Raw genomic sequence first — 26,270 nt, forward strand, 5'->3', positions numbered from 1 at the left:
TCCGCACCAAGCCTTTCCCTGCACCCATCGGGCTAGCAAGTCGGCTGCTGTTGGATGTGTCCACCGCAAGCCCCATGTTTGAATAGATTCCCCTTTGTCATCTGCAGGGAAAGGAACAAGCACCTTCGGGACGAACGGGACATATGTTTTCAGGTAATTGGCTGGTTCTCCCTTACCTGGGGTGGGGAAGGCAAGGACTGTGATCCAGGGGCAGCCAGATGCATGCTGGGACCGGCCAAAGAATGTCCTAACACTTGGGATCAGTTTGGACAGGATGATGGCATAAGGTTTTTTGCTTTTTTTTTTTTTTTGCTTTTTTTTTTGCAAATAATAAAAATGCAGGGTGGCCTCCTGGGTAACAGTGTGTTAATTTTCCACGAAGTAATATACTTTCCTCTTGGCGCAACAAGACTAAAATATTTGGGAGGGTCACACATTTCTTGGCTGGGGATATGATAGTTCTATCCATGAGATGGCGCAGTTGAAATGCCATTATCACTTTTAAACCAAAGTGCTCACAGTTTTCTTCTTCATTTAAATTTCTATCTCTTGAAAATTTTACACTGTCATGGAACAGATTAAAAATGTGTATTTCGCTATTTACGTAGTTGATTTTATGAACAATTTTTTTCTACCCCGTAGGGAGCCCTGGTCTTCCATACCTGAGCACCGTGTCTACATTCTTTCCAAATCGCATGAAATCCTTTAATTAAAGGTCCTCACTCTGGGCCACATTACACAGAACCCAGGATTCCATGCTCGCCTACTCACCTTCCCCTGTTGACAAGCCAGTGGTGCTCGGAAGGGAAGAGAGGTGGAGGCAGGATTAGTTGACACAACTTCTTAATTGTCAGGATTATCACGCCATGAATTTCACGTGTGTCCCTGGGCAAGTCGTTAGCCACCTGGACCAAGACCCCAGCTGTCACATGGGGAAAAGGAATTGCTAACCTTCTCTCTCTCTCTCTCTCACACGCACACAAACACACATATTATAGGGATTTTTGAGAAAAATTCTTGGAAAGAGGGTGATGTGCATGGGACCTTTAGCTGAACAGTGATCTAAATATGGTCACAGAAGGGAGCTGGTTTGCCCTGAATTCGGTCCAACCTGGTTTGTAACTGCAAACCCCCGAGGGACTCTGTTACGCCAGCATCTCTTTTATATCCCCAACTGGCAGCAAGCATCTCTGCCGCCCACCTGTGTTTGCTATTAGAGCAAGACTTAAGCCTACACATGTTTGTTTAATGATGATAATGGTTGTAATTGTCTTAGAAGTAACACTGAATTTATTTTAAAACTTCCAACCAAATGTCACCCTAAGCCCTTCACTTTGCCTCCCTTCACCTGCCAAACTCATTCTGCCTTGAAAGGAGGATGGAATTAAGAGCTCCAATGAGGAATCAAAGGAAGAGGAATAAGATCATAATTAAAGATTAATTTGAGTCTTTAGAGCCATGCCTTCGGGGCTCTGGGAGCGTTGCAGCTCCTCCTCCTCTCGTCAGGGGTCACTGGGAATCACGGGATGGCTAATTAGTGAGAGATTCTTCCTGTGATCTGCTCCCCCTCATCTCCTAGAAGACATCTGTTAGGGAACATTGGCAAAGGGGTGGTAAGTCCCCGCTCCCCGAGTTCTCCGATACAGATGTGTGAGCAATTTATCCACGTCCAGCCTACTTCCACGAAAGTTCTGAAATGCCTTATGCCAGCTCGGGAGCTATGGACAGGGCACTGGGCTTATCGATCCTCTGGGGTGGCCCCTTTCTCGTTAGATCTGGGGCTTTGGCAATACAGAGGGATGACAGCCCCACAGAAGAGTGTGCATTAAAGATGCACAGACGTTTTTTATGCCTGTAAATATTTTTCCTATGTGTTAAGCATTTATCTCTTCTTTATCCTCTTGCAAATTACTAATGCTCCTATAGAGAAAACACGGTGGCGCCCAGGCACTGAACTACGTGCTCATTTGATCACATTATCGGAGAGGAGTCGGGGGCTCTGGTGAGGGAGGATGGCAAAAGGGAAGAGTCGGTGAAGGCTGGCAGGTGAAGGCTGGCAGAATACTGTTGCCTACTTCAAAGTGTGGTTTACGGCCCGACCTCTGAGGTGGGAACAACGAGCCCTTTTCTGCTCAAACGAGAGAGCGAATCAGCAGGCATGGATCTGAGGGCATTTTGTGTTTCCACAGAAAGATACGGCAGCCAAGGCAAACACAGCTGCTTCCAAGGGAAGCTGGAAAAGGAGATCTGGCTCTGTGATAGGCAAATATGTGGACGGCAGAGGGATTCTTAGAAGGTGAGTCCTCATCCGTTTGTCCGTGCGTTCATGCGTCTCGCGCTTGTCGGCAGGCTCAGTCGGTGCCTACTGGCCTCTTGAGACGGGCCCTGGTGGGGAAGCCGAGTCAGTTGCACCCACTCGCCTTGAGTCCTGGAGGACATGCCCCTCTTTGTTCTGATGTCCAAGCCAGTGGGGGACCGTGCAAGCAAACCCCAAGGACGGCCACTGTCTTCTGAGGCCACCTCCCCCTTGTGTGTGTCTGCAGAGAGGTGCTGTGGGTCAGCAGAGGAGAGAGGAGGAGGAGCAGGGACAAGGGAGAGAGAGGTGGAGGGCATGGCTGGATGATGCTCTGTCTTCCACAGAGCAGAATGGATGCACTTGGTTTCATAGGACCGTGACCGTATTGGCTGTGAAGGCTAATTAAAGTGTCATATGAAATCTCTAATGATCCAACTCCTTTGACAGACAAGACCGGGGCCTGTGCTTGAAAGATCGTTTCAATGATTCATATTTAATTGACTGAAAGATAACGTGTTTTGTTGCTGCTGGACAGCACATGATTGAGTTTGTGTACCCAAAGGGTTGGCTCAGAGACAAGACGGTCCCCTGCCCCTCTTCATTTTGCTCCGTCCACATAGACGGCCACCGAGAGAGAGGCAGCCAGACCCTTCAGTGCTGGGCTTGTGGAGAAAGTGTGTCAACTCGCTCACGAGGAGACCCTGAAGACGGCAAGCATGAAGTCGAAAGATACGTGGGGGGAAAGAGACTCCAGGGATGCAGATCAGCTCATCAGTGAAATCTCTGGGCCCGATCATCATGAATTGCTTTTCCAAATAGCTCAGTAATGAGATACAATTTGAGAGCCAAATTCTGCAATAGCACTTGGCCTGTTGGTTCCGCAGAACTGAATGTATTCACTGATTGATCGATTCAACAGGCATTTACTGGTTAGCTACTCTGTGCCAGACATTCTTCTGAGTTCTGCAAAGGCTCCAAAGATAAATTAGACATGGATCCTACCATTAATATCCATTATTATCTGGGGGATCAACACGCTCAAAGCTCTGACTTGGGTTGGACAAGGGCAATATACATAACCTAGACAGTTGTACCCCCATAATATGCTGAAATAAAAAAAATTTTAAAAAAAAGAAAATCATAAGGAAGAGAAATTTTTTAAAAATCCATTATTAATGCTCACTTAATAAATATTTATTGGGTGCTCACTGCGTGTGGTGACTGTGCTGTGTGCTGGATACACAGTGAGCATAGACCCATCTCCGTGCCATGGGGCTGACAGTTGAGCAGAGGAAGCAGACACTAGCTGAGTAATCCACAAATTGGGAACCCTGGATTCCAATACCGACTTTGGCAAAAGTAGCTGCTCTCTCTACTGCTGGTGGGGAGCATTTGGTGGTAAAACCAAAAATGAACTTAGTCCTGCTAAGCCGAAGGTATTACAGGATATCAGTAGTGCTTGAGAATTTCCCAAATAAAAAGCTTTTTCCAAAAAATGCATCTTTTTAGGGCCTATTTAAGTGACCGTTTCTTTTCTGGTGGCAAAGCCTTTGAAAAAGCATGCCGTGCGTGTGTGTGCACACAGTACCCTCCTTGTGGATGTGAGTGGCCGGGAATGCTAACTGTGTTTCACAGCAGACAAGCAGTTAATAGACTCCATGTGATACAGTTTGTTGGAAAGAAGACATTCAGCCTTTTTAAAAAACTGAATTTTATAAGTCAAGAGAAAGATACTTGAATTATTACAAATCCTTCCTTTTATATCAAGGGATCCAAACTAATTCACCATTTTTGTGAGCAAGCACCATATCTTAATTTGTCTTTCTTATTTGTCTTAATTTACAGAATTGCAGTTAACTTTAGAATGGTGATACATGCATTTTCTTTTCTTTTTCCTTCCTACTACTGGTTTTTGGAGTAATGATATTAGAAGCCAGGAAGCAAGAGTGTCCTCTGTCTGCATAGCCAGTGCCCTTCACTTACTTCCTGTCTCCTTTGGCCCCATCGCCTCACTTCTTCATCCTGGTCCATTTTCTTTTCTAATCTGTGTGTGTGTGTGTGTGTGTGTGTGTGTGTGTGTGTGTGTGTGTGTGTGTGTGTGTTTCGATTTGGACTTACGGTCCTCCCTGTCACACGTCCACCCCTCTAAGACAATTCTCCTCCTCAATTGCTCACGAAGACCGGAGACTCCCGCGCTCGGAGGATCTGCTCTCAAACCCTTCTGAAAATGCAGCCTGTGCATTCGCCCTCCCTCCAGCCGCCCAGTTCCCTCAGCCTCCCACCGCTTCTCCTTGCCCTCGGTGCTCAAATGCTTCTAGAAGCAAATATGCACTTAGGCCTCTGAGGCCACTAATCCCTCCCCACTTTCCAGGGACGTGGCAAGAGAAAGAGAAAGGGAGAGGCAGGAGCGGCGGATGGAGATGCCCTGCCAGCTTCTCTGACCCGAAGCCCGTTTTCGGGGGGGACGGCTGCCTCTGAGCCTGGGGGTCTGCTGTGTGGGGCTGGGAGCGAGTCCTCCCAGAGCGACAGAGCCCCGCACACTGCCGAGGGATGTTTCGCGAGCGCGTCTGTTTTTGTGCAGTGTCTCATTTGTGAACAGATAGGGCAGGTGGGCCTCATGTCATGGCGAGGCTAAAACAGCTGGCGTGTCTCACCCAAGGACACGCGGTTGCTGGGGGCTGGTGCCGCAGCGGAGCCACGCCGCCCGGCTATTAGTACAGGCGCTTTATTTCCTCACCTTTACCTCTTCACGGCACTCCCGCAGTTTAGGAAAGTGCATTTATTCGTGCCGTTCATGCTTTTGTCCCCGCTAAACCAGGCATTTCATGAGGACCAGGACTGTGTCCATCTGTTCATGACGTCCCCAGTGAATGCCTGGGCCTCGTCCCCACCGTCACCATCACCTGCGGCGGCGGGCATTGGCGCGAGCGTGGCGGATGAATGAGCTGAACAGTGCGGGTCTGGTTGCCTTTCTCTTTCCTGGGCTCTCTCCTCCAAAGGCACGACACCATCCAGTTACCTGTCTGTCGCGAATAACTGTGACAGAGCCATCGGGCAGCCCTCCAGCTTCCGTGCTGATCGGTTTTATGATACTCCCCCCTCTTCTTTCTTCCCCACCCAGTAGCCAGTCGGAGGAGGAGGAAGACGTGTTTGGCATTCTGAGGAGGAGAAGCTCCCTGGGCCTGAGTGTTTACCCTCTGACAGAAGAGGAGCCAGGGACGGAGGAGCCAGGGGCTGGGGGCCCGCCCCGCCGGGCACTCCGCCGAATCATCTCCATTGAGGAAGACCCCCTGCCCCAGCTCCTGGACGGTGGCTTCCAGCAGCCACTGAGCAAATGCCCAGAAGAGAAGGAGGTCTCCGACCAGAGGGCAGAAGGACACCTCCAGGAGGCCCCACCCTTGACACTCACCCCCACATCCCCCCGAGGGCAGCCCGTGGGGAAAGAAGCCCTATCTAAGGTAAGGACGCATCCCGCATTGTTTTGTGGGCATCGCTCCTGTGACTTGTCCCCCGCACTTGAGCCCAAGAGCCCCAAGAGGCAGCTGAGGAGGTCCAGCACTGCAGGTCTTTGAGTCACCACGCGTGTGTCCTCCAAATACCACCTTCCTTCGCTTAGCTGAGCATCACCAGGGAGACTCAGGGGTCCTGACAAATTCCCCTTATGACCTCTGGTGTTCGCCCCGCTTACTCCCCTGTGCGTCTCTCCCGATTCAGATTCCAAAGCATTCACCAAGCACCTACTTAAGACAGATTCTGTGCTGGGCTCTGAGCATAAAAGATCATGTGCTTTTAAGGTTGCCCCTCTGTAACTGCCTTCGGCAGGGCCAGTCCTGCTCTAAAAGCTGGCATAGCGTCTTTTTCTCTCGGTTCTTAACCGGCTAATCATCCTCCTTCCCAAACTCCCCACCTGCTCCTCCCTTCAGCACCCCTCTGCACCCCCCCACCAGGTCTTCCTACCCAGTTCTGCCCTTGGCTCATGGTAATGATGCTGCCACCTTGTGTGTGACCCAGGCCTTGGCATAGTGTCCTCGAGCCCCCATCCTCCACTTAGCGCTCTAAAACAGCTTCAGAATGTCCATAGCAACGTGACAGAGGCTCCTCCAGGCACATTGTGGGAGCCATCGAGAACTGAGCCGTTGCCACCTTAAACTTTACCCAGTGGCTGTATTAGTGTGTGTGCCAGTACCCAGACGTCGCCGTGTAGGTTACCATTCTTGGGCCAGGATTAAGAGTCATGTCTGCATACCACTCCTTGGAAGGTCCCTAGTGCAAGGGAAAAGTAGGGAACTGGGTAGCACCAGTGTGGTGGCCCCTCCCTCCTGCACGCCCTTCACCATCCCCTGTAGTGCACAGACCTGCACCTGCTGGCAGGGGGCACGGATGGGGTCTCACGTACCCCAGGATGCTCCTCTAGAATATGAACGTGGCAAGAGGTCAGGGTAAAGAAAAAGGCCGAGCATTCCCATCTGCTATGGCATTTCATCCTCACAGTTGTTGGATAGAGCACGTCAGATATTTATTCTCCCGTTGACAGGTGGGAAAGTCGCGGCCCAGAGGGGAGAGGCCTGGCGCAGGCCCCACAGTGACGCGGGCCCGGCCCGCTCGCTGATCTCTCTCACTGCTGTGCTCTCTCCACGGGCTGTGCTGCCGTTCTCCCGGGGACAGAAGTTGCAGCAGAGAGCAAATATGATTTGTAGCAGCCACACGACAGCCCACAGAGAGGGTCTGCTCTCCCGAAGGCCACGTCGAGGCAGGCCCTCCCATGCAAGGCAGGAGAGGCATGAATTAGTACAACTCTTCTGGAAAGTCATTTGATAACATGAATCCAGAACTTCAAAATACCATATTCTTTGAACCAGTACTTCCACTTTTAGCAACTTTTCCTGAGAAAATAACCAAAATCAGACAAAGATTTAATTCAAGAATACAAGAGCTATTTATAATAGAGAACAGTTAAAAAAAAGGTCCAACAATAGGGCCATAAATCGTAGTATATTATTTCAATAGAACATTGTACAGCTGTTAAAAATCACACTTTTAAAAACCTTTAGTGACTCATAAAAATATTTATAATTTAATAATATATATCCTACTTTAGTAGAATAAAATTATATATATATATATCTCAAATCTCTATAAACAAAACATACACTCATATCTATAGAGAAAAAAGGCTGGAAGAAATACATCAAGATATGAAAAGTGACCATTTCAGGGTGGTAGGGTAGATTATGAAGAATTATTTTCCTCTCTACTTTTCTGTATTCCCTAACTATAAAAATTAGCATATATTTTACTTTTTACAAGCTTATTTTTTAAACAGCAAAGTATGTAGGGAGGGAGGACGAGAAGAGATCTCCTTCTCCAGCCCCTGGCCACAATACAGGGGGGTCACTGTTGTACACCTGGTGGGCTGTCCTTCAGAGGGGACAGCAGGTCAAGCGCATGAACATAAGAATTTGCTGCTCTTGGGAGCTGAGTCCCACCAGAGCTGAGCCATCATGTGTTTATGGGGTTTTGCCTGCAAAAAGAAATGCTCTGCTTCTAGGAGAGGGCAGTGGCCAAAGGGCTAAGGGTCGGGCACCACCTCTGCCACCAGGACCGCCTCCTCCCATCCTGGGCTTCGTCTTCCCTGTGCCTGGGGATGACAGATGGGTGCACTGAATTTTAGTCTCAAACCAACGACAATTGAAGGTACAGAGACGTGTGCATTGCCCTGTGCATTAGCTGAATAAAGAAAATGGGGCAGGTGGCAGAGTTTTTTATTGTGGGCTTGGGTTTTTTTAAATTTAGTTTAATTTCCTGTAGTTGACCTTGGATTCCCCACTAGGTACTGCATGGAATTGATTTCTCCCCAAAAGGCTGTTAATGGCTTTTCTCTGAAACTCAAGTACTGCTAATATGAGCTGCCACTCCATTATAGTATTTGCTCAATGAGAGGAGCTAATTCCCCCAAATCCACTTTTAAATAGATTCAAAAGAGCCTCCTCATTTGAGCAGGCAGCACTGAGCTGGGCCTGCGGGCGAGATTCTGGGGAGCAGGCAGCTCGCTGGAAGGAACGATCACTCTGCGCAGAGGACCCCGTGCGGCACGGGCGCCTTCCTCCGCCTGGGGCTTGCATCATGCCCTAAGGCGAGCTCACTCTCCTCTGGGCATTAGTGTCCCAGCCCAGTGGGCCCAGGAGACAGAGCAGCAGTGACAGGCCGGTGGGGAAGCTCCGCCCGGTGGTGGCGTCACGACATTTCCCAACTTACTGAGTGGAGACCGTCTCGCCTCGGTGGCCCGAGGAAGATGGCGATGCCTAGATGGAAGCTGACGGGCTGGGACAGAGAGCTCCCTCCATCCCGTCCAGGGTTCCAGTGATAGGGTAGAAATAAGAGGCTCCCTGTCCCAACCGGGGAGGTCTCTGCCCCGGGTACAGATAAGTCTTCTTTTTTCATTCTCTCCTGCTCAACTCAATGCCCCAGCCTGTCCTTGCCCATGTGGGGAGTCCCTGCCTCCTCCTGAAGCCCCACTTCAGAGTCCACTGTGGATCCTCCACTCCTCCTCCGTGCCCCATAGCACCTGGAACTTGGAGCTGCCCTTGTTCACATGCCTGCCTCCTCCACCCCGCCACACACCAGGGCCAGCCCGGCCTCCTCATCGCTGTGCCACAGCAAGTGGGCAACAGATGCTGGCTGGGTGGCTGTCGCTCCCCGCTCCTGCGGGTGCTACAAGGAGCCTCCACGCCTGGCCACGCCAACTACATCCCAAGGCTGCCGCAGCCTCCCTGGTGCTGGTCTGGAGGCCTGTCCCCACCCTCCCGTAGCCAGAGCAGGGGCTAGCGACCATGCCCAGCGGTTGCCAGACTGTCTGCCATCCACAGGAGAGCTCTCCCTCCACCCCCGACCGGCTCTTCAAGATCGTGTTTGTTGGCAATGCTGCGGTGGGGAAGACATCCTTCCTGCGGAGGTTCTGTGAGGACCGGTTCTCCCCGGGCATGGCAGCCACTGTGGGTAAGTCCTCGTCCCTGAGATGGGAAGGGAAGGTGGTAAGGAGGCCCAGGCTGGTAGGGACACTCAGCAGGGAGGCCGGGAGAGGCAGGAGAGCCCACTCCCCACACGCCGCTAGCTGCTAGCTGCTGAGCTCACTCTGCGCGCGATCGACCCCCGACTGCTTTGTGAGCCCAGCCCTGGGTGTGTGGAACCAATGGTGGCAAAGGCAGATTTGACACCTTTCCCCTCCAGGCATTCCCCGCCCGCCCACTCATCCCCACTGTCCACAGGGCCCTGGGTCTTCGCGCTCCCCGGGAAATGACTGGGACTCCTCCTGAGGCCACACCCGGCCACCACAGCCCCCTGCCTTCCCGATGGCCTGCTGCTTCCTTCCTCCCCGCTCTGTGTGTGTGTTTGTGTGTGTGTGTGTGTGTGTGTGTGTGTGTGTGTGTAGGCTGGGAGGGACAGGGCCAGTGCTCTGGATGGCTTCTTTTACCCATCAAATCTTACCTGTCCCAGGCCTGCTGGGTGACAGCTGGAGTTAGTCACGGAAGCTCATCAGGATCAGCTGTTAATGGATGATCACGGCTTGATGTGTTCCCGCTATTGGAGAACATTTTATTTAAATAGAGGCCTTTGATCCCTTCACCCAAAGTGGCACATTGCATTGGAATATGTGACAAGGCCCAAGGGCATATGGACCTTTCTGCTTCAACCAAGTTGAATCACGCAACAAAAAGTAAATATAGTGAGTGCCTATTTCGCCCAGCTGATGAGTCAACCGTACTTGAAAATATGGGATCTGAGTATTTACCAAGAGCTTTTATAGTCATGGTTTCGGTCTATGTTCATACCCCTGGGGAACGGGTATTATTATCCACCCAGTAGACGGATCAGGAAGCTGAAGCCCAGAGAGATTAAGGGGCTTGTCCACATTCGCATCAGCTGGTTGGCGCTGACACCTGTCCCCCCGCCACCCACATACACCTTCCATTCCATTCCACGGTATCCCTAACAACACAGAGTTGTATGCATGTAGCACCCAGTGGGTGGTGAGGGCCCTTCTCTGCCTCGGGAGGTGGGCAGAGGTGGGTGCAGGCAGGAGTGGCTGCGAGGAGCAGTAAGTCATTGCAAGTCCTGGCCCCACCACTGACCAGCTGTGTGACCTCTCTTTGGGCTTCAGTTTTCTCTCCTCTGAGAAATAAGAGATTTGAACCGAGTACCCCAAGACTGCTTCCACACCCAGGTCTCTGACCAGACCATCTTCGACCTTTGGCTGTCTGCCAGGCTGGTCCTATAGGACAACTTTCTGTGCACAGAGCCTTGCCTGGAGAAACTCCATTTTCTTTCCTTTTCTTTTCTTTTTTTGAAACAGAGTCTTGCTCTGTCACCTGGGCTAGAGTGCTGTCGTGTCATCCTAGCTCACAGGAACCTCAAACTCCTGACCTCAAGGCCTCAGCCTCCCGGAGTGCTAAGATTACAGGCGTGAGCCACTGCACTGGCCTCCATTTTCTTTCTCTTATGCTAAACTGGCCCTTCCAACATTTCGACCACGGATGCATCTCTCCCCACATGCTTGTGTCCCATCCTAACCGCCAGGCCTTTTCCTCTACTGTTACCACATCTGGAACATCCTCCCCACTCCACCCAGAGACTGAGAGCATCCCAAGATCCCAAGACAAGAAAATGGGTCCCGATGGGAAGGACAGAGCCTACGAACCAAGCCCAGAAGAGCCTGGCCCTGTGCGGCTTGAGCCAGCGGCAGCTGAGAGTGAGCTGAGTGTGCTGAGCGGCTCAGGAGGCAGTAGTGGGCGGGCGGGAGGGAGACTCGCTTCCCTGCAGGGCATTCCCTGGGGGAGGCCCCAGTCATGGCTCTAGCACAGGCCTGTTGGAGGCAGTGGGAGGGACAACCAGACCTCAGGCCCACAAAGGGACGTCTCCCCGAGCAGTGTGCATGTGGCGTGCCTCTCCTGACAATGAAATCAGGGTCTGTTTGCATTTCCAGTTTGTGCCCCTGAGATGCAAGGCTCCGAAAGACAGAAAATCAGACTAATCTGCACTTCCCAGGAGACCAATTATGGAAACACCTACAATTTAGGAAGGAGGAAAAAAATCAAAGTTTCCAAATCAGGATGCTGTTCATCACACTGCTCAGCACATGCTGGAGCAGCAGCTCAAATTAGTTGCCCGGCCACGCAACTGGCCTTGCTCTGGGACACATGTCAGTAAGCAGATGTGCTCCAGCCACCTGCAAGTCACCCCCTAAAGAGATGTAACAGCCGCAGAGTCACAGCTCCTAAGACCAAAGCAGTCCAACCCCACAACAGGGCTCTGGCCAGCTCCCTGTCAAGGGCAGCAGCCACTGCCCCATCCAGTGACAGGGCTTCGACTGTTCTCTAAGGCTCAGCTCCATCACCAGAGGGGACTCACTGACTTCCTGGCTCCCACTGCCTCACGCAAGCACGGTCTGGCTGGCCCTTGGCTTGTGTGTAAGCGAGTTGCTGCACCGCAGCCGTGTGGCCCGGGCATCCTGCCTCCACTCCCTATGACCCGGCCTGCTCCTCCAGGAGCAGGTGCCTGGGTTCTACGGGCATCCCGCAAACGTCAAATGATGGTTTTTGTAGAACACTAGAGCTGGGAGGAACCTCAGAAATAGTCTATTTCATTTTGTAAGTGTAATAGTCTCTTGTTTTGTAAGTGAGAAAATTGAGGTCTTTAATCAGACTGGTTTTTAGAGTTAACTAAAGTTCTCTAGAACCCAGGACTCCAAGTCCAGTGCTCTTTTCACTGCTGCACATTGGTTCAAACCCCCCCCCCCCACCGCTTTAAACCACAGGCAGAACCCAAGTGTCTCTTTCAAAGGCTGTCCCCAACAGAATGGCCTCTGTCCTTTCTTGACCACTAGTCTGATTTCTATCCTACTCCTCATCTCTGCAGAGAGATCCCTAGAGCACATTTCTCTGTGACAACTTGCTAGCACTCCCTGCCCCACATCCCTCCTGTTTTGTGACAGCTTGGGCCTGTCTTCTTGGGAAAGGTTAATGTCACCTTCCTGGGGGCCAGCAGCCCAGCTCTAAGCCACACCATGGCCCCAGCCCACTCCCCAGTGGCTCCTGACTTCGGCCGTCATTCGAGAACATTTCGGTTGCAAGCTGAGGGTCACCTGGATGTGATCTGTGGATGCTACGGCGGAACTTAAAGAGCAGGAGCACCCAGCTCAGCCCCCTGAAACCTTCTCACCTCAGTCCACAGACGAAGAAAGTGAACCCCTCAAAATGAGTAGTGCCACCAAGGTCGCACTGCTGGTCGGTGGCAGAGCTGCGACAGGAACACAGAATAGCAGCCTCCTGACCCCTGGGAGGTTAGAACTGGCCGTGGTCTTAAATCAGTCCCATCCAGGCCTCTGGTCCCACGTCACTCTGTGTTGCTGTGTCTGTTGGACCCTGGCGTTCCTGACCTCACATTTCCACGTGCCGCCTCCCCGCTCACCACCCGCATCCTCCTGGTGTCCTCACGCCCAGCCCCCAGGGCCTGGCCGAGACGCACAGAGAAGTACTCCGCGTGCCCATCAGCAAGTCTCAGCCGGTGTGTCCCGGCACAGATGCATGTTTCCAGCACTCCTCTGCCCTCTGCACATCTGGCCCTGAGGGCATTGCCCACGCTGGGCTTTCTCCTGTGTTGCTAAGAAAGCAGGCAGCCCCTCCGCTTTTAGCGAGGAAGGAAACACCCTTGGATTCGGCTCCCAGCCATCGTAACCTGTGTAGCTGGGAGCACTGAGCCCCGACTTTCAGGTTAAACAAAGCCACGGTGTCCTGTGCCCGATGTGCTGCTGTGACGGGATCGGGGGGCCTCAGAGCTGGCTTCGCAGCGCCCCACGGCTGCTGACCGCTTGGGCAAGGCACAACCACTGTCAACTCCTGCTTCCTCATCTCTCAGCGGTGCGTGTTTGTGTGTGTGCGTGTGTGCACGCATGTGTGTGTGCAGTAACTCTCGTGTGGATGTCAGGGGGACACCGCAGATGGAGCCACGGCACCTGGAAACACTGGAAATGTAAAGCAGTCTACTAATGGGAGAGACCACGCTGTCTCAGCCCAGACAGATCCACGCCTCTCTCTGTCCCTGGCTGTGAAGCAAAGGGCTCTAGACTCCCCGCTGGTCTTGACATTCTGGAAGGGGATGATCCTCCCACCTCTCCTCCACTCACAGGTCCTTAATGCACTAGCCTTTGCCTGGCGACAGTGGCTGAGATGACCTTTTCCGTTCTCTGCCTCCTTGTTATGTTTGATCTCCTCTGTCTCTGTCTGTCCAAGCTACTGGTGCTGTTTTCTGTCCTGAGCCCTCCGGGATAAGGACCCCAGAGGCCTTTCTGAAGCTTGGAGGAGATGCCCTAAAGTTCTAAGACCCAGTACCTTAAGGAGGGAGGATTTTTGATCACCTTTATGCATTTGCGAACATTCTTACAGGATGGCCAAGAAAGGAATGTCTGTATCAAAACACCTGTATTAAGGTCCCTATCTCTGAGGGCCGCTATGGGGTACAGAGTGCATTTCACTGTTTCCTCTCTCTGGGGTTGCTGAGCCCGGGTAGGGTCATACCCCTGCAGAGATGACTGAACAGCCCAGTGGGGGGATTAGGAGCTCTAAACCCATCTCAAGGGCAAACCTGGCCTTTGATTCCCTCCCTCCCCCTCCTCTTCTGTCCCTTCCTCTGCTGCCAGCCCCTCCCCGCCTCCTGCTCTACATGCCTTTGAATTGGCTGAGGAGGTCTTAAAGTATGACCCATCCCCCCAGGACATCTGAATTTTATTAGGGACACTTTGAAAGGATTTTAGGCAAAAAAAGAAGAAAGAAAAAGAAAGACAGAGAAAGAAAAACGAAGGAAGGAAGGAAGAAAAGAAGGAAAGAGTGAGGGAGAGAAGGAAGGAAGGAAGGAAGGAAATAAATTTGGGGACAGTCTCTCCTCCTCCTCCTCCATCTTCCCGATGAGGAGTGAATTCATGAGTAACAGCAGTCACCTGTGCATTGGCGTGCTGCTTTTACGTATGTGATCTGACTCGATCCTCACACAGCACGCCTCGCATAGTGTGGTGTAGGCACTGATGACCTTGCAGTGAAGAGCCTGCGGCTCGGAGAGGCTAAATGATTTGATCAAGGTCCCACAGCCAGTCAACGGCAGAGATGGGATCGGGACTCAGGTCAGGTGCCTCCCTGTCCAGTGCTCTGTCCGCGTCCCCACATTCCCTCCCAGGAGCTGCACGGGGAGGGCTGTCAGCCTGGGCCCGACGTGATTCCAGACGCGTTGGAAGCACCATTTCCTGACTTAGAAGTGAGGTGCCTCTGGCCCAGAGCAGCCCAACAGGCCTGTCCCCCTTGCAGGCATCGATTACCACGTGAAGACGGTGAACGTGGACGACTCTCAGGTGGCCCTGCAGCTGTGGGACACGGCTGGGCAGGAGAGGTGAGGCGCTGCCCCTGGAGGCCTGGGCCCCAGAGGGAAGGCCGTGCGCCCCTGACCCGTGGCCCTTCCGCGGCAGGTATCGTTGCATCACCCAGCAGTTCTTCAGAAAGGTGGACGGCGTCATCGTCATGTACGACCTCACAGCCAAGCAGTCGTTCCTGTCAGTGCGGCAGTGGCTGAGCAGCGTGGAGGTGAGTTGGTGACCTTCCCGGGAAACTTTTGCCCAGCCGTGGCTTCCCCATTCTCTGCCCGTCCCCCGCCAGCCTCTGCACTCTCAACACCTGATTCAGAACTCTCCTTCTCCAAACAGCCCCATCCAGGCGTCTGTCTGTCTGTCTGTACACGTTCGCAGTACCGGGCTGGTTCCTGGGCATCCAGAAGTGAACAAGACAGACACTGTCCCTGCCCTCGTGGAAAGAGGGGACACAAGAAATACAGATGACACCAGTAATTGTGTCACGACTGTGTGCAGTGAGTGGGATTGGACTGGGGGAGAAGGCGCCGAATGGCGCGTCAAGGAAGGTTCCCCTGAGAAATCAGTGTCTAAATTGAGACACGACGGAATTCTTCCCTCATTCTCACCACCACCTCCCTGCCTGCGCGGCTGCCTGGCTCCTGTGGGCCAGCTGTGCCCTGCCTGGGAGCCACACATGCAGTGTTTGGGGTTTCTGTCACAGCCCTTCGCACCAGGAGGGCTCGATCCGTAATGCGAGGGCTCCAGGCTCACCCAGAACCAAGGCCTCGGCAGGGCCGGAGAGCAGCTGTGTTCCCTTTGCCTTCGGAATTATCTGTAAGACCCTCCTTTCTTGACCCCTACTCGCAGTGTGTTGCTCTGTGTGCCCTTTTTACTTCTGACCATCTGCCTGTTCTCCTGCGCCAGTGCAGGCTTCTCAAGGCCAAGGGCAGTGTGGACAGGCCACTTGCTGCTTGGACAGGGCCTGGGCTGATTCTCCCACAGAGCAGTCGAGTGGGATGTTCCAACCCCTCTGCCAACAGGACTCATCATTTGTTCACATATTTCTTCAAAACACCGCCAGGCGCTATCCCAGGACCTGGGGGTTCTGGGGGTGAACAGAAGAGACGAGGTTCCTGCCTCTGTGGAGCTTGTGTTCAACTCCCTGCTCCGAGCCCAGGAGACCTTGCGTCCCCGTCCCTTCCTTACCACGCTGGTGTGGATCACGTGCGTCCTGGCCTGCATGCCCTGCTGGGCGCTGTGCCCCCCAACAGAAGCTGCGTCTTTGCCTTGGTGCCTCGGTGCCCTGGTGCTGTGGATGGTACCATGTTGCAGGACACTAGAGCTGTTAATTTCCTCCTCCCTTTTGCCTAAGATCTGTGATCTCACCCCCCGAAATCTATTTCTCTTACGGTTTTACCACCTAGACCACCGGCTTTCTCCACTGTCAATCCGTGTCTATATAGTCACCAAGAAAAACAAGGAACAGTATGGAAGCCAGATTCAAGGGTTTCTCAGAAAGTTGCTTAATACAAATTAGTACACAAAATTGACTCGCCTAAAACACTTACAAGTGAGAAAATACAAGTGTTGAAAGGTAGTGGATTGTCCGTACACTGAGCTGGTAATAGAAGCGAATAGCGTGATTCCTATTTAAATTTTGCAATTCATGGCATGACTTTTTTTTTTATTTCCTTTCTATTGTAGCAGCAGCAAGTTTATCTTCCTCACAGAGGTCAAGGCCAGGAGAAACTGTAGGGATTGCCTAATCCAGTGGTTTCCGGACTTCCTTTCTTGGAGCCTGGAACCAGATTCACATGCCCCAGAGACTGGGGCAGGCCGGGCAGGTTTAGTAGTCACAGTCCTGGGCCCCTCACCCCTGTCTCAGCCAGAGCTGCCCTGCTCGGTTCAGCTTGTAGATTGGAGGTCCAGGCACAATTTTGTTGGACAAAAGGGTTTCCCTTTGAAACTCACCCATCTAGTACAGCCATCTCATTCAAAGGTGGAGAAATTGAAGCCCTAACTTCTCCAGGGTCACCTGTGTTTTCCCCTGCCACAGACATTTAATTGCCCCCAAATATCCAAATCGTGGTATATACCAGAGCTGGGCAGAGGCAGTCCAAGTGGTCTGGGATTAATGGGAATGGATGGAGACAAAGCTGCGGAACCACGCTCCCTGCCGTCATTAGGGAGTGCAGTTTCTAAGGCTCCTGTTTTGCACAGACAGCCCGGGATCTAGCAGAGGAGGGGCAACGTCAGGTTGAATTTGGTGGCAGAGGTGAAGAAATTGCAGCAGGCCATCCCCGCAGCATGAAGTATGCGTTTGGTCACGCTCCAGAATGTTCCTTTGTGGGACAGGGCTGAAAAGCATGGTCAGCGTGTGGCTGCTAAGACGCCCATGGAAGCCCTGGTGCGTCTATGGGCTCGGAAAACCAGGCTGAGGCGGCAAATCCATACATGGTTAACTCACAATTGTCTATGTACAGACGGTGTTGCCATATAATTTGTAGTTTGAGTTTTTCTCTTTTTTACAATTTTAGCAGAAGATACAGTTAAACTCCAAATGAGGACTCTAAACCTAGATGAATGTCAAGATCACCTGTAGAGCTTTTAAACAAAACAGATGCCAGGGTCTTCTCTCCCAGATAGACTGATTCAAGACCCGGAAAAAAAATTTAACAGCTCCCCAGGGATTTTGATTCTCGGCCACCATGGTCCCCAGACTAAATATTAATATATGCTTCTGGGACTCTAACAGACGTGGCAGCCTCCTGGGGGCCCTGTTACATGTAGACTCTGACCCCACAGGTCTGGGCTGGTGCTGATTCTGTTTCTAACAAGTCCTCAGGGGAGACTGATGCTGCCGGTCCAGGGACCCCCCTTCAGTAGCAAGGCTCTGAGTCATTTTCAGGGATGCTGGTGACCCTTCATGGAGAATTTACTGAGCACCGACAGCATGTCCAGCACTCACTAGGCACTCGGCAGGACTCGGTGTGACAGCCCAGGAAACGCGTTCCATTCAGTGGCAGAGGGTTTCGGCAGCACGTGCAGGAGGCTGTGTCAAATGGCAGAGCGTGTGTCGAAGGTGTGGAACCGTGGCATCATAAATGCAATCATTCTCCGATTCTCGAAAAGCTAAGTCACTCTGCCTTGGCAACCAGCAATCAGCGGTGTCAGGTGATAGATTAAAACTTGACACCTAATTTGATCTGAGGGGAACTGAAAATAATAAGTGCTTTATATTTGTGGAGCGCCTTATTTTTCCAAAGAGCTCTGAGCACTTTACCAGCTCCCTCACCTGGAACGGAGGGTGGAGGGGCTTTCGTAACGGTCTTCAAGGTTCTGGAGCCTTTGCATCAAGTGCACGGTGGCCAGCCGCTCTCAGGGCCCTTCCTCCCCCCACCTAAAAAGCAACACAAGACAAAAGGGCTTCCACTGCGTACGTGCCGTACGTGGGAAGGGCGGACTCTTGGAAGAGGTTGTGTGGGACAGGAGCACGTGCTTGGGGGAGGTAGTGGAGCTCCCTGAACAGGAGTTCTTGCCATCCCAGCCCGGCCACTGGCAGTGAGCCTTTGGCCAGTCGTTCAATGAGGGAGAGAGCCAATGCTCTGAAAGGCTCCTCCCGGCCCCCCAATTCCACAGTGTACGACATTTGACTCTCCCAGCGGGGCCAGGGTGGGGCAGGAGTGGGTATGGAGGGAGGACCCTGGGGGATCCTTCTAGCTCAGAAGGAACCAAAACCCTTTGGTGCAAGAGAACAGCCACCATGCTTGATGCGCTGGGAAGGTCCTGCTGCCACCACTGCTCTCCTACCCCTCCCCAGCTGGGCAACTTCACGTCACCCGCAGGCCTTCTGCAGAAGAGGCCCACGCTGGGCCACGCTCACTCTGTGCTGATTCTCCTGTGTACCGCATGGGAGGTCACCAAAGTTAGTCATTCCTGCCAGCTCAGCACTCCCAGCCCCCCGCCCCCACTTCCTTGGCACACCCATTGGGTGGAACTGGTTTAACCATTCCAGTGTGGAGAAGAAACCAGTCAGGCCCTAAAGGCTCCATGTTTGACCACGGGCACACTGAACATCGTAAGACTTTGGGGCCTGTGTCAGGCAGAGAAAATAGCTCTGGTACAAGCCTGTACGGGCCGGCATTTCCCCCAGATCCAGGTTGTTGGTCCCCAGTGTCTACAGTCCTGGGGTGCTGCACTCCTTGTTTAGATCCTTTTGTCATTCTGATAGCACCGTGTTGTTAGGCCTGTAAGTCAAGAAAGTGAAGGAACTGTCTCTGGGTGGAAAAAACTTGGAGATTAATCTAATGCGACCTTTTGTTTTATAGGTAAGAAAAACTAAGACCTAAAAAGAGGAAGTGACTTGTCTGAAGGAACCCACAGCTTGTCAGTAACCAGCCAGATCTGGAATCTAGGGCTTTGCCACCGCGCTGTGCTGTCTCTTGCCCCATGCTCCATGACTGGAACCTGCTACTGAAAAACGGGGGTTCATTTCTTTTCCAGTCCTTCTTGCTTCTGTCTCAAAACAGAGCAGTCCTTCAGCTCAAGGGGGCCTGGCCCACTTCCCTCCCCCTCCCTGGGCTGCTATCGAAATCTCTTTCTGTGATCTTTGTCATTGGTGACAATGTACAGCACGGAGTGAAAAATAGCAGTTTGATTTTTTTTCCCACGTTCCAAGTTGAGCTTGAAGTGCTGGCAGTTTAAAACGAACTACACAAATAAATCTTGTTTTGACTCATAGTCCAGGGGGTGGATAAATATGGAAACCCCCAAGATATAATTTTGCAGTCATTTTTTTCTTAGCATAACTGCATGCTTTAATGTGCTGAGAAATTTTTTGTTCTGGCTCCAGAGAAACAGCAGCACTATCCCAACTAAGTGCTTTTTCATGCCTCCCAGCAAATAGATATTAAAACACACACACAACCCACCAAACCCAACAGCTGCGCGTTCTGAGCTGAATGCCAATCCTCTGCTCCGAGTTGACAGCTCTTGTTATTTAAAGTCAGAGATGGGTGATCTTTTGAATTTCAACAAGTCTGTCTTCCAACAAGCTCCAGTTCAGAGAAAGGCGGCTAAGATAATTGAAGGCGCAGGGAGGGTTCTCGGTTAGAGGGTCATAGAACAGAAACCGGCTTTGGAATAGAAACATAGAAAGGAGACTGTCCACGATCAGACAAGTCACACGGAGAGACAGAGACAGAGCCAGGGCACAGCTCACGTCTTGTAAAGAGAGACTGTGTGCCCGGCTAGGGAGCTGAGATGTCCTCACCCTGACCTGTCATGCCTGTGAGATTTTAACAGTATCAAGGGAGGCTGGGCGGACCTGTGACTTGCTCACCCCATCCCCAGTGGCTTGAAGGAGGTGCACTTTGGACTTTTAAAAGGAAGTGTTGCTTCCTATGGTGGGTACTTATGAGCATCTTTGTGCCAAGCAGTACACAGGCTGAAAACCTAGGTAGGTATGAGGAAGGAACAGGTTTAGGCAGACGGTTCAAGACTTTTGGAGTCAGAGTCAGGAAGGACCAGGAGATACCTACCCCAGCACGAGCTCCTCCCCACGCTCCAGCATCAGAGACTGATCTTGGGCCGGGTGACAAAGACTGCCTGCCCGCGACAGCACACTCTTGGGCCTCATGTGTGTTCTCTCTCTCTCTCTCTTTTTTTTTTTTTGCCAAATCTGTGGAGATGGGCCTAATTCTCCTTTCGCAGCGGCAGGCCAGGCCCGCGCGAGGGAAGCGGGCTGTCCAGAGTGGCTGTGTGAGCGAGGAGCAATGCGAAAACCAGAAACCACGGCCCCAGCTGGGTGCTTGGCTTTTTTTCTGCGCCTTCTGAGCTCCTTTATTTGTATATCCAGGAATTGCTTTTTTAAAAAAAAGAAAGAAGAGGGCTGCCCTTTCTTTTCCCCAGCGGCAGCACTGCTGTTTGCGGCACACAGCGCCCAGATGTTGGGCTTATGACTCACTTCCTAGCTCGTCCTGTTCGATCGTTCAGTCCCCCGCACCCCCTTTGCGAGTGAGGAAACCGAAGCCATCGCCGTTCCAAACAACAACAGAATCCAGGTTAGGATTCTGCTCTGGGATTTCAAGTCTGATGCTCATATTTTCAGAGTTTCCATGTCAAGAAATCCCACAAGCCTTAGTCATTCCTCACACATAAATCTACAAATATCTCCCTCTCCTGTGCTCTACACAGCAAGCTGTTTGGCCCGCTTCCCTGCTTCCTCCTCTTTTCTTCCTTTTCTGTGACTAACTCTTCGCGCAAGTATTCGGCGCGGCGCAGAGAAGGGTGTTCCCGTTAGCCGAGGCTGTGGCCGACGGAGCCGTGGAGCCCTGTCTGTGCCTTCCCTGCGTCTCTCACGGTCAAGTAACTGGAGGGCGACGCAGTCCGTTAGCGCGTCGCCTGGCGTCCTGAGTTTGCTCCATTTCTGGTGGGTCGAAGACACTGTGAGATCCCGTAGTGCCTGCAAGCCATTAGCACGAACATGAATCGCTGTCTTACTGGTGGACACCATTTTTAGAGAGTTCTAGTTAATAAGATGCTAGGTAGCAGAGATTTCATTGGAAATAAGAATTGAGAGAAAAAGATCAGAGAACCGTGGACGCGTATACTAAAGAGTCCTCATAATTCGGTGCCTTTGTTGTGGAATGTTCTTTTGGAGTCTCTAAGCCTTAACTTTCTCATTTAGTAAATGAGAATTTTTTCCTCTATTGAACTGCAATAAAAACGAATGTGCGGATTAAGGAAGCATGGAGGCTTCATTTCAAACGTAATTTCATCCGAACTTAAAGCAGGCGCTGCTGCGAGGGGGACCTTAGACGTTTGACACGCGGAGGTGCAGCAGCTGCAGCGCTGGCAAAACCACAACCGCTCATTAGCTCCCGTTATCCCGCAGCCCCTCTGCCTAGTAAAACATTTAGCTACAGCGAATAACTGTTTGTTACCAAATTATGGTTAAAAGCCCCTAATTAAATATTTCAAAAAGTGAAAATAAAAGCCTTCTTACATGTGAGCATTTGCATATTTACGGGCTGAATAGCTGCGCCTGGGGCCTCTGTTCACCCTCGAGGGAGGCGCTATGTGGTGCCCCTTCACAGGGGAGGGACGGAGACCCGGCGTGGCCCCTGGCTGATGTGCCACAGCCACTGGAGGAATCAATAGGGTGGCGCCTTGAACGAGCCTTTGACTGTTGGCCCGAAAAGCACAGCAGCTGTGGCCACATGGTGCTGCCTCACACGGGGCTTTCTCCAGGGCCAAAGCACCCAGTGACAGGGGTCTGTGTGCCCAGCTCTGACGAGGCACATAGCAAGCACCACAGAGCACTGTGGGCTCAGGATAAGGAAGCAGATTTGGCTCCAACCTGCAGGGAGCTTCTGCACCGACATGAGGCCTCTAGAGATGCCGCTTCTAATCAAAGCAGCCTCCAGTGCAGCTCCGAAGCATGTTGCGTCAACACCCTCGGTTCATCAGATCAAATGTGCTCACTTAGGAGTGCCCTCAGGGTGCTGTGAGCCCTGAAGGACGCCGGTCCCTCAGTGTCGACTGTGCCCTCCTCCTGCTACCTGCTCCCCAGCACCTGGGGACCTGCCGTTCCATCCCAGGACAGTGGTGAGGGCGGGCAGTCATGGCACAGAGGGGACTGGGAGACACCGAGTGGCAGGCCTCTGGCACTTTGCAGAAGCATGGTGAATGGAGGCTCCCAGAGAAGGTGGCTGTCCCTTTCAGCTTTTGGGGTAACTCATTTACGGCCCGGCCTGTTGTGGCAGCAGGGGATTCTCAGGCCCGGTGGCATCTGTCCAGCCGTCACTGTACGCCTGCCCTCGGGGCTCCCGCGTGGATGCTCTCTCAGCTGAGGACTATCTGTTCTGCAGGAAGCTGTGGGAGACCAGGTTCCCGTTCTTCTGCTGGGCAATAAGCTTGACAATGAGAAGGAGCGGGAAGTCCCTCGGGGCCTTGGAGAGCAGCTCGCCAAGGTAAAGAGGAAGCATCTACACCACTTGGGAGGAGGGAGCCCCCAGGGCAGCGGGTGTGTGCCCCGAGCCGGGTGGGAACCTTCTCAGGAAGCTGCTTGGGGAGGAAGCAGCCGGGCAAGGTGGGTGTCTGGGCATCACGGGACGGCCCAGTTCCTGTGCATGGCTTTCCATAGACAGTCACAGATTGCAAGATGGAGGTGGTGAGAGACCACTAGGGGACAGGGGATTATCCTAAACTCTCTTCCTTGGAACCCAGAATTATAAATTCTAAGATGGAGAGAGGTTATTTATTTCAATCCCCCTCTGACACTCGGATCCCACCAGCTATATTCACTTGGTCCCCCTCGGGGATGAAGAACTCACTATCTGCAAGGTGGTGTGTCCTTCCTTGGACCACTCTGTTCGAGAATTATCCTTTCTGTCAAGAGTGAGCCTGCAAGCCTTGAACTCAGCATAAACACAGGAGAGGCTCTGGGAAACCTGCCATTCACACAAGCATCAGCCTCTGGCCCAAGAATGGAGTCAGCGAGCCCTTGTGGCAATCGGGCAACAAGACAGTGGCTCCTGGGCTTCCTTTGTGGCCTCAGCGTCCGGTTTTCATGGAACCATGTGTCTCGGAAGACGGGTGCCCACCAGCCCTGTGATTCCGTGATTCTTAGTGTGCTGGCCCTAAACAGCCGCTTGTGAGCTCAGAGCCTGGGAAATGAGCACAGATGGTAAGATTCAAGGAAAAAGCAGCAAGAAGGGCCCGTGTCTTTTGTGGAAGGTCCCTGGACAGTTCCATGTCCACAGTTCCAAAATCCAACAAGCTCTGAAAACGGAAAGGTCTTTTGCATTATATCTGGCAGAAACATCTGGCCAGAAATGATGTGAGGTTATTTATGGTCTTTACCTCACTTTGAGTGACTATTTAAATGTCTCACTGAAGAAATATGAATATGTTTGGTCATAAGATGCTGTCCTAAACCCACTGAGAGTATTATATAATATATGGTAACACATGTATTGCCTTTCTAAAATTCTAAAATTCTGGATTCTGAAATACATCTGGATTTTGACTAAGGAATTGCAGACCTATATTATTATTAATACTATCCCATTCTCTTTTCTTTTGCTTTTTGTGGGTGGGATCGGTGAACAAAACCTGAGACTCAGGAGTCAGACGATACATTCCAATGACCCCGGAGCTCAGCGGTGGTGGGGCCAGAACTGGAGGCTGGAAGGCAGCCCTGGCTTCAGTTCTGGGTCCTATGCCCTCAGGAGTAATCTGAGGAAATACAAAGCGGCACCTAGATAGCGTATGGCTTTGTTGTTTTACAGCTGTTACCGCTCACCTGGGAGGTGGTTACAGAACTGGCATCAGTAAGGGGGCCCGCGCAGACAGAAATCAGCTGTGCACAGTGAGGAGGGCCACCAGCAGGACCAGGGGCCCGCAGGCAGACGCAGACAGGGTCTCCGCCACCCCCGATTCCCCTCGCTCCCCCAGTGCCCTCGTTGTATTCCCTCTGTCTTGTGATTCCAGGAGAACAATCTCATCTTCTATGAATGCAGCGCCTATTCCGGTCACAACACCAAAGAGTCCCTGCTCCATCTAGCCAGGTAAAGAGACACACTGACCAGGTAAAGTAACTGCCTGGGCCAGCTGGGCCAGCCTCGGGGGAGGCCCTGCATTTCCCTCTGCCCAGACCTCGCCTCTGGGCCCCCTTCCTCCCTGTCTGTTTCCCCCGGCACCCTGAGTGCAGGCCAGGGGGGCCTGGGCCTTGGTACGGGATTTCAGTGGTCAGGGGCGGCCTTCTGAAACACAGTGATGATGAAAAAGAAAGCATCCCTGCCTGTCACCCCACTTCAGTCTTCTCCTGAGTCGTAAAGGCAAGGCGGCCCTTTCCCAGGGATTCTCTTTGTAAATGCAAATCCTCCCGGGACAGGTGAGACCACCATGGGGCCCTGACACTGGCTAATGTCTTAGCAGGGATTCGCTGGCAGCCAGCTGGGAGCAAGAGAGGTTATAATATGGATGGGGGAGGGGGCAGGAAGCAGAGCAAGGAGGGGGATCAGCCAGAGGTGACCGAGGTAATGTGTGAAGGGACCAGTCACATGAACAGACTGACTCTTTAAGACTCTGCCCGCACCAGAAATTAAGAATACAAAACCACACTGGGAAGCGTTTTCAGTACTTAGGGATTCATTTCATTCCATCCATCCAGCCAGCCAGCAAATACTGAACAGTGCTCGGTTTGTGCTCAGCACTTGTTCTGGGGCATTTAAATATTTTTATTTGAGTGATTAAGAACCCAGAACAACTCCTCTATGCATTAGAGAGGTTGTGGGATACCAGGAGGAAAAGTTCTAGGCTTTTCTCTGCCACTGACTCCCTGGGCAAGTCACCCTGCCCCTCTGCACTTTGTGGGTAAGGCAGGAACATCAGTTACACCTTCCTTCCCCGCCCACTCACAGGCGGCTGTGAGAGCGAAAGGGGAGGCCTGAGGTGACAGCACTCTGGAAGTGCAAGGCAGAGATGCGGGGCTTGCCGTGCTTGTATCCCTCACTCCTGCATTTAGTCTGGGGCCGTGGCCACATGGCGCAGCCTTCTGTAGAGTTGACCGATACATTTCGGAGCTCTCCTGTGTGCCAGTTACTGCAATAGGCCGCAGAGGCACAGAGACAAAAGACACAGTCTCTGTCTTCAAGCAGCTCATTCTCTGACAAAGGTGACAGCCAAGGAAGCGATGCGTTATGACGCTGGGCGATGGGGTTATGACAGAGGAAGGGTCAGAGTGTGTCAGGGGCACTTAGGCCAACCCAGAGGATCAGGGGAGGCTTCCTGGAGGAGGTGTCTGGAAGGATCCATGCCGACTAAGCTCTCTGGCTTTACAATCATAGTCACGCACCCATCCTGCCCAGGGGGAGATGTTCAGTACTCTCTCGATGCCTTGGTGAGGTTGCTTTCTCTCCATATTGCCCAGATATTGCAAGCTGAGGGTGGCTGGCCCAGGTGGCCAGCTCCCGGTCTCGCAACTTCTCCACTACCGTTATCATCCCTTCCACTCCGCCAGGTTTCTCAAGGAGCAAGAAGACACAGCGAGGAAGGATACCCTCCAGGTCGGCCACCCTGCCAAGAAGAAATCCTGCTGTGGCTGACAGCAGGCCTCCGAGGACTGTCCCCACCTAAGCCTGAGGTCACAGGATGACCTGCACACAGGCTCCTGCGTGGACGCCACCCCCCAGGGCCCCCCCAGACCTTTGTCCTTGTCAGTCACTCACCTCCCCCAAAAGGAAGGGAAGCACATCCCGTAGGCAGAGCCACTCTCGGAGCACCCTGGAGTCTTGTCTCCCCTCCTCTCTCTAGACCCCAGATGCCCAGCCCTTTTGTATTGTTTTTTCTCCAGCTTGGTTTCCTGGGGAAAGAAACAGATGGATTTTTCCAGAAACACCACCATGTGCCTTCTCCACCTCCCTTCTCCTCCCCTTGCCCTTAGGAGCCTCGGCACTGCCGTTGCCATGGCAACCGTGCAGGCCAGACTTGCTGCTCCCTGCAGGCCAAAGACACACCACTCAGGTGATGCCGGGGTGGTTTGTCTGGCTTTGCTCCGTTCTCCGAAGGCCAAAGGGATGC

At 52.4% G+C, this 26,270-nt stretch overlaps 1 protein-coding gene across 1 annotated transcript in view; it reads left to right on the forward strand.

The window, feature by feature from the left end:
* The window catches only part of CRACR2A (calcium release activated channel regulator 2A), an 87,210-nt gene extending 61,415 nt beyond the window's left edge, over positions 1–25,795 (forward strand). Inside the window, exons 10-19 of the mRNA XM_012651039.1 lie at positions 108–153; positions 2,190–2,296; positions 5,421–5,754; positions 5,844–5,846; positions 9,163–9,292; positions 14,647–14,728; positions 14,805–14,919; positions 22,556–22,657; positions 24,180–24,256; positions 25,711–25,795. Of these exons, the coding sequence (XP_012506493.1) occupies positions 108–153; positions 2,190–2,296; positions 5,421–5,754; positions 5,844–5,846; positions 9,163–9,292; positions 14,647–14,728; positions 14,805–14,919; positions 22,556–22,657; positions 24,180–24,256; positions 25,711–25,795 (1,081 nt within the window). The remainder of the gene's footprint in view (positions 1–107; positions 154–2,189; positions 2,297–5,420; positions 5,755–5,843; positions 5,847–9,162; positions 9,293–14,646; positions 14,729–14,804; positions 14,920–22,555; positions 22,658–24,179; positions 24,257–25,710) is intronic.
* Positions 25,796–26,270: the final 475 nt, after the last annotated feature.

The sequence above is a fragment of the Propithecus coquereli genome, unplaced genomic scaffold, assembly GCF_000956105.1.
Source record: "Propithecus coquereli isolate 6110/MARCELLA unplaced genomic scaffold, Pcoq_1.0 Scaffold346, whole genome shotgun sequence".
NCBI classification, from domain to species: domain Eukaryota; kingdom Metazoa; phylum Chordata; class Mammalia; order Primates; family Indriidae; genus Propithecus; species Propithecus coquereli.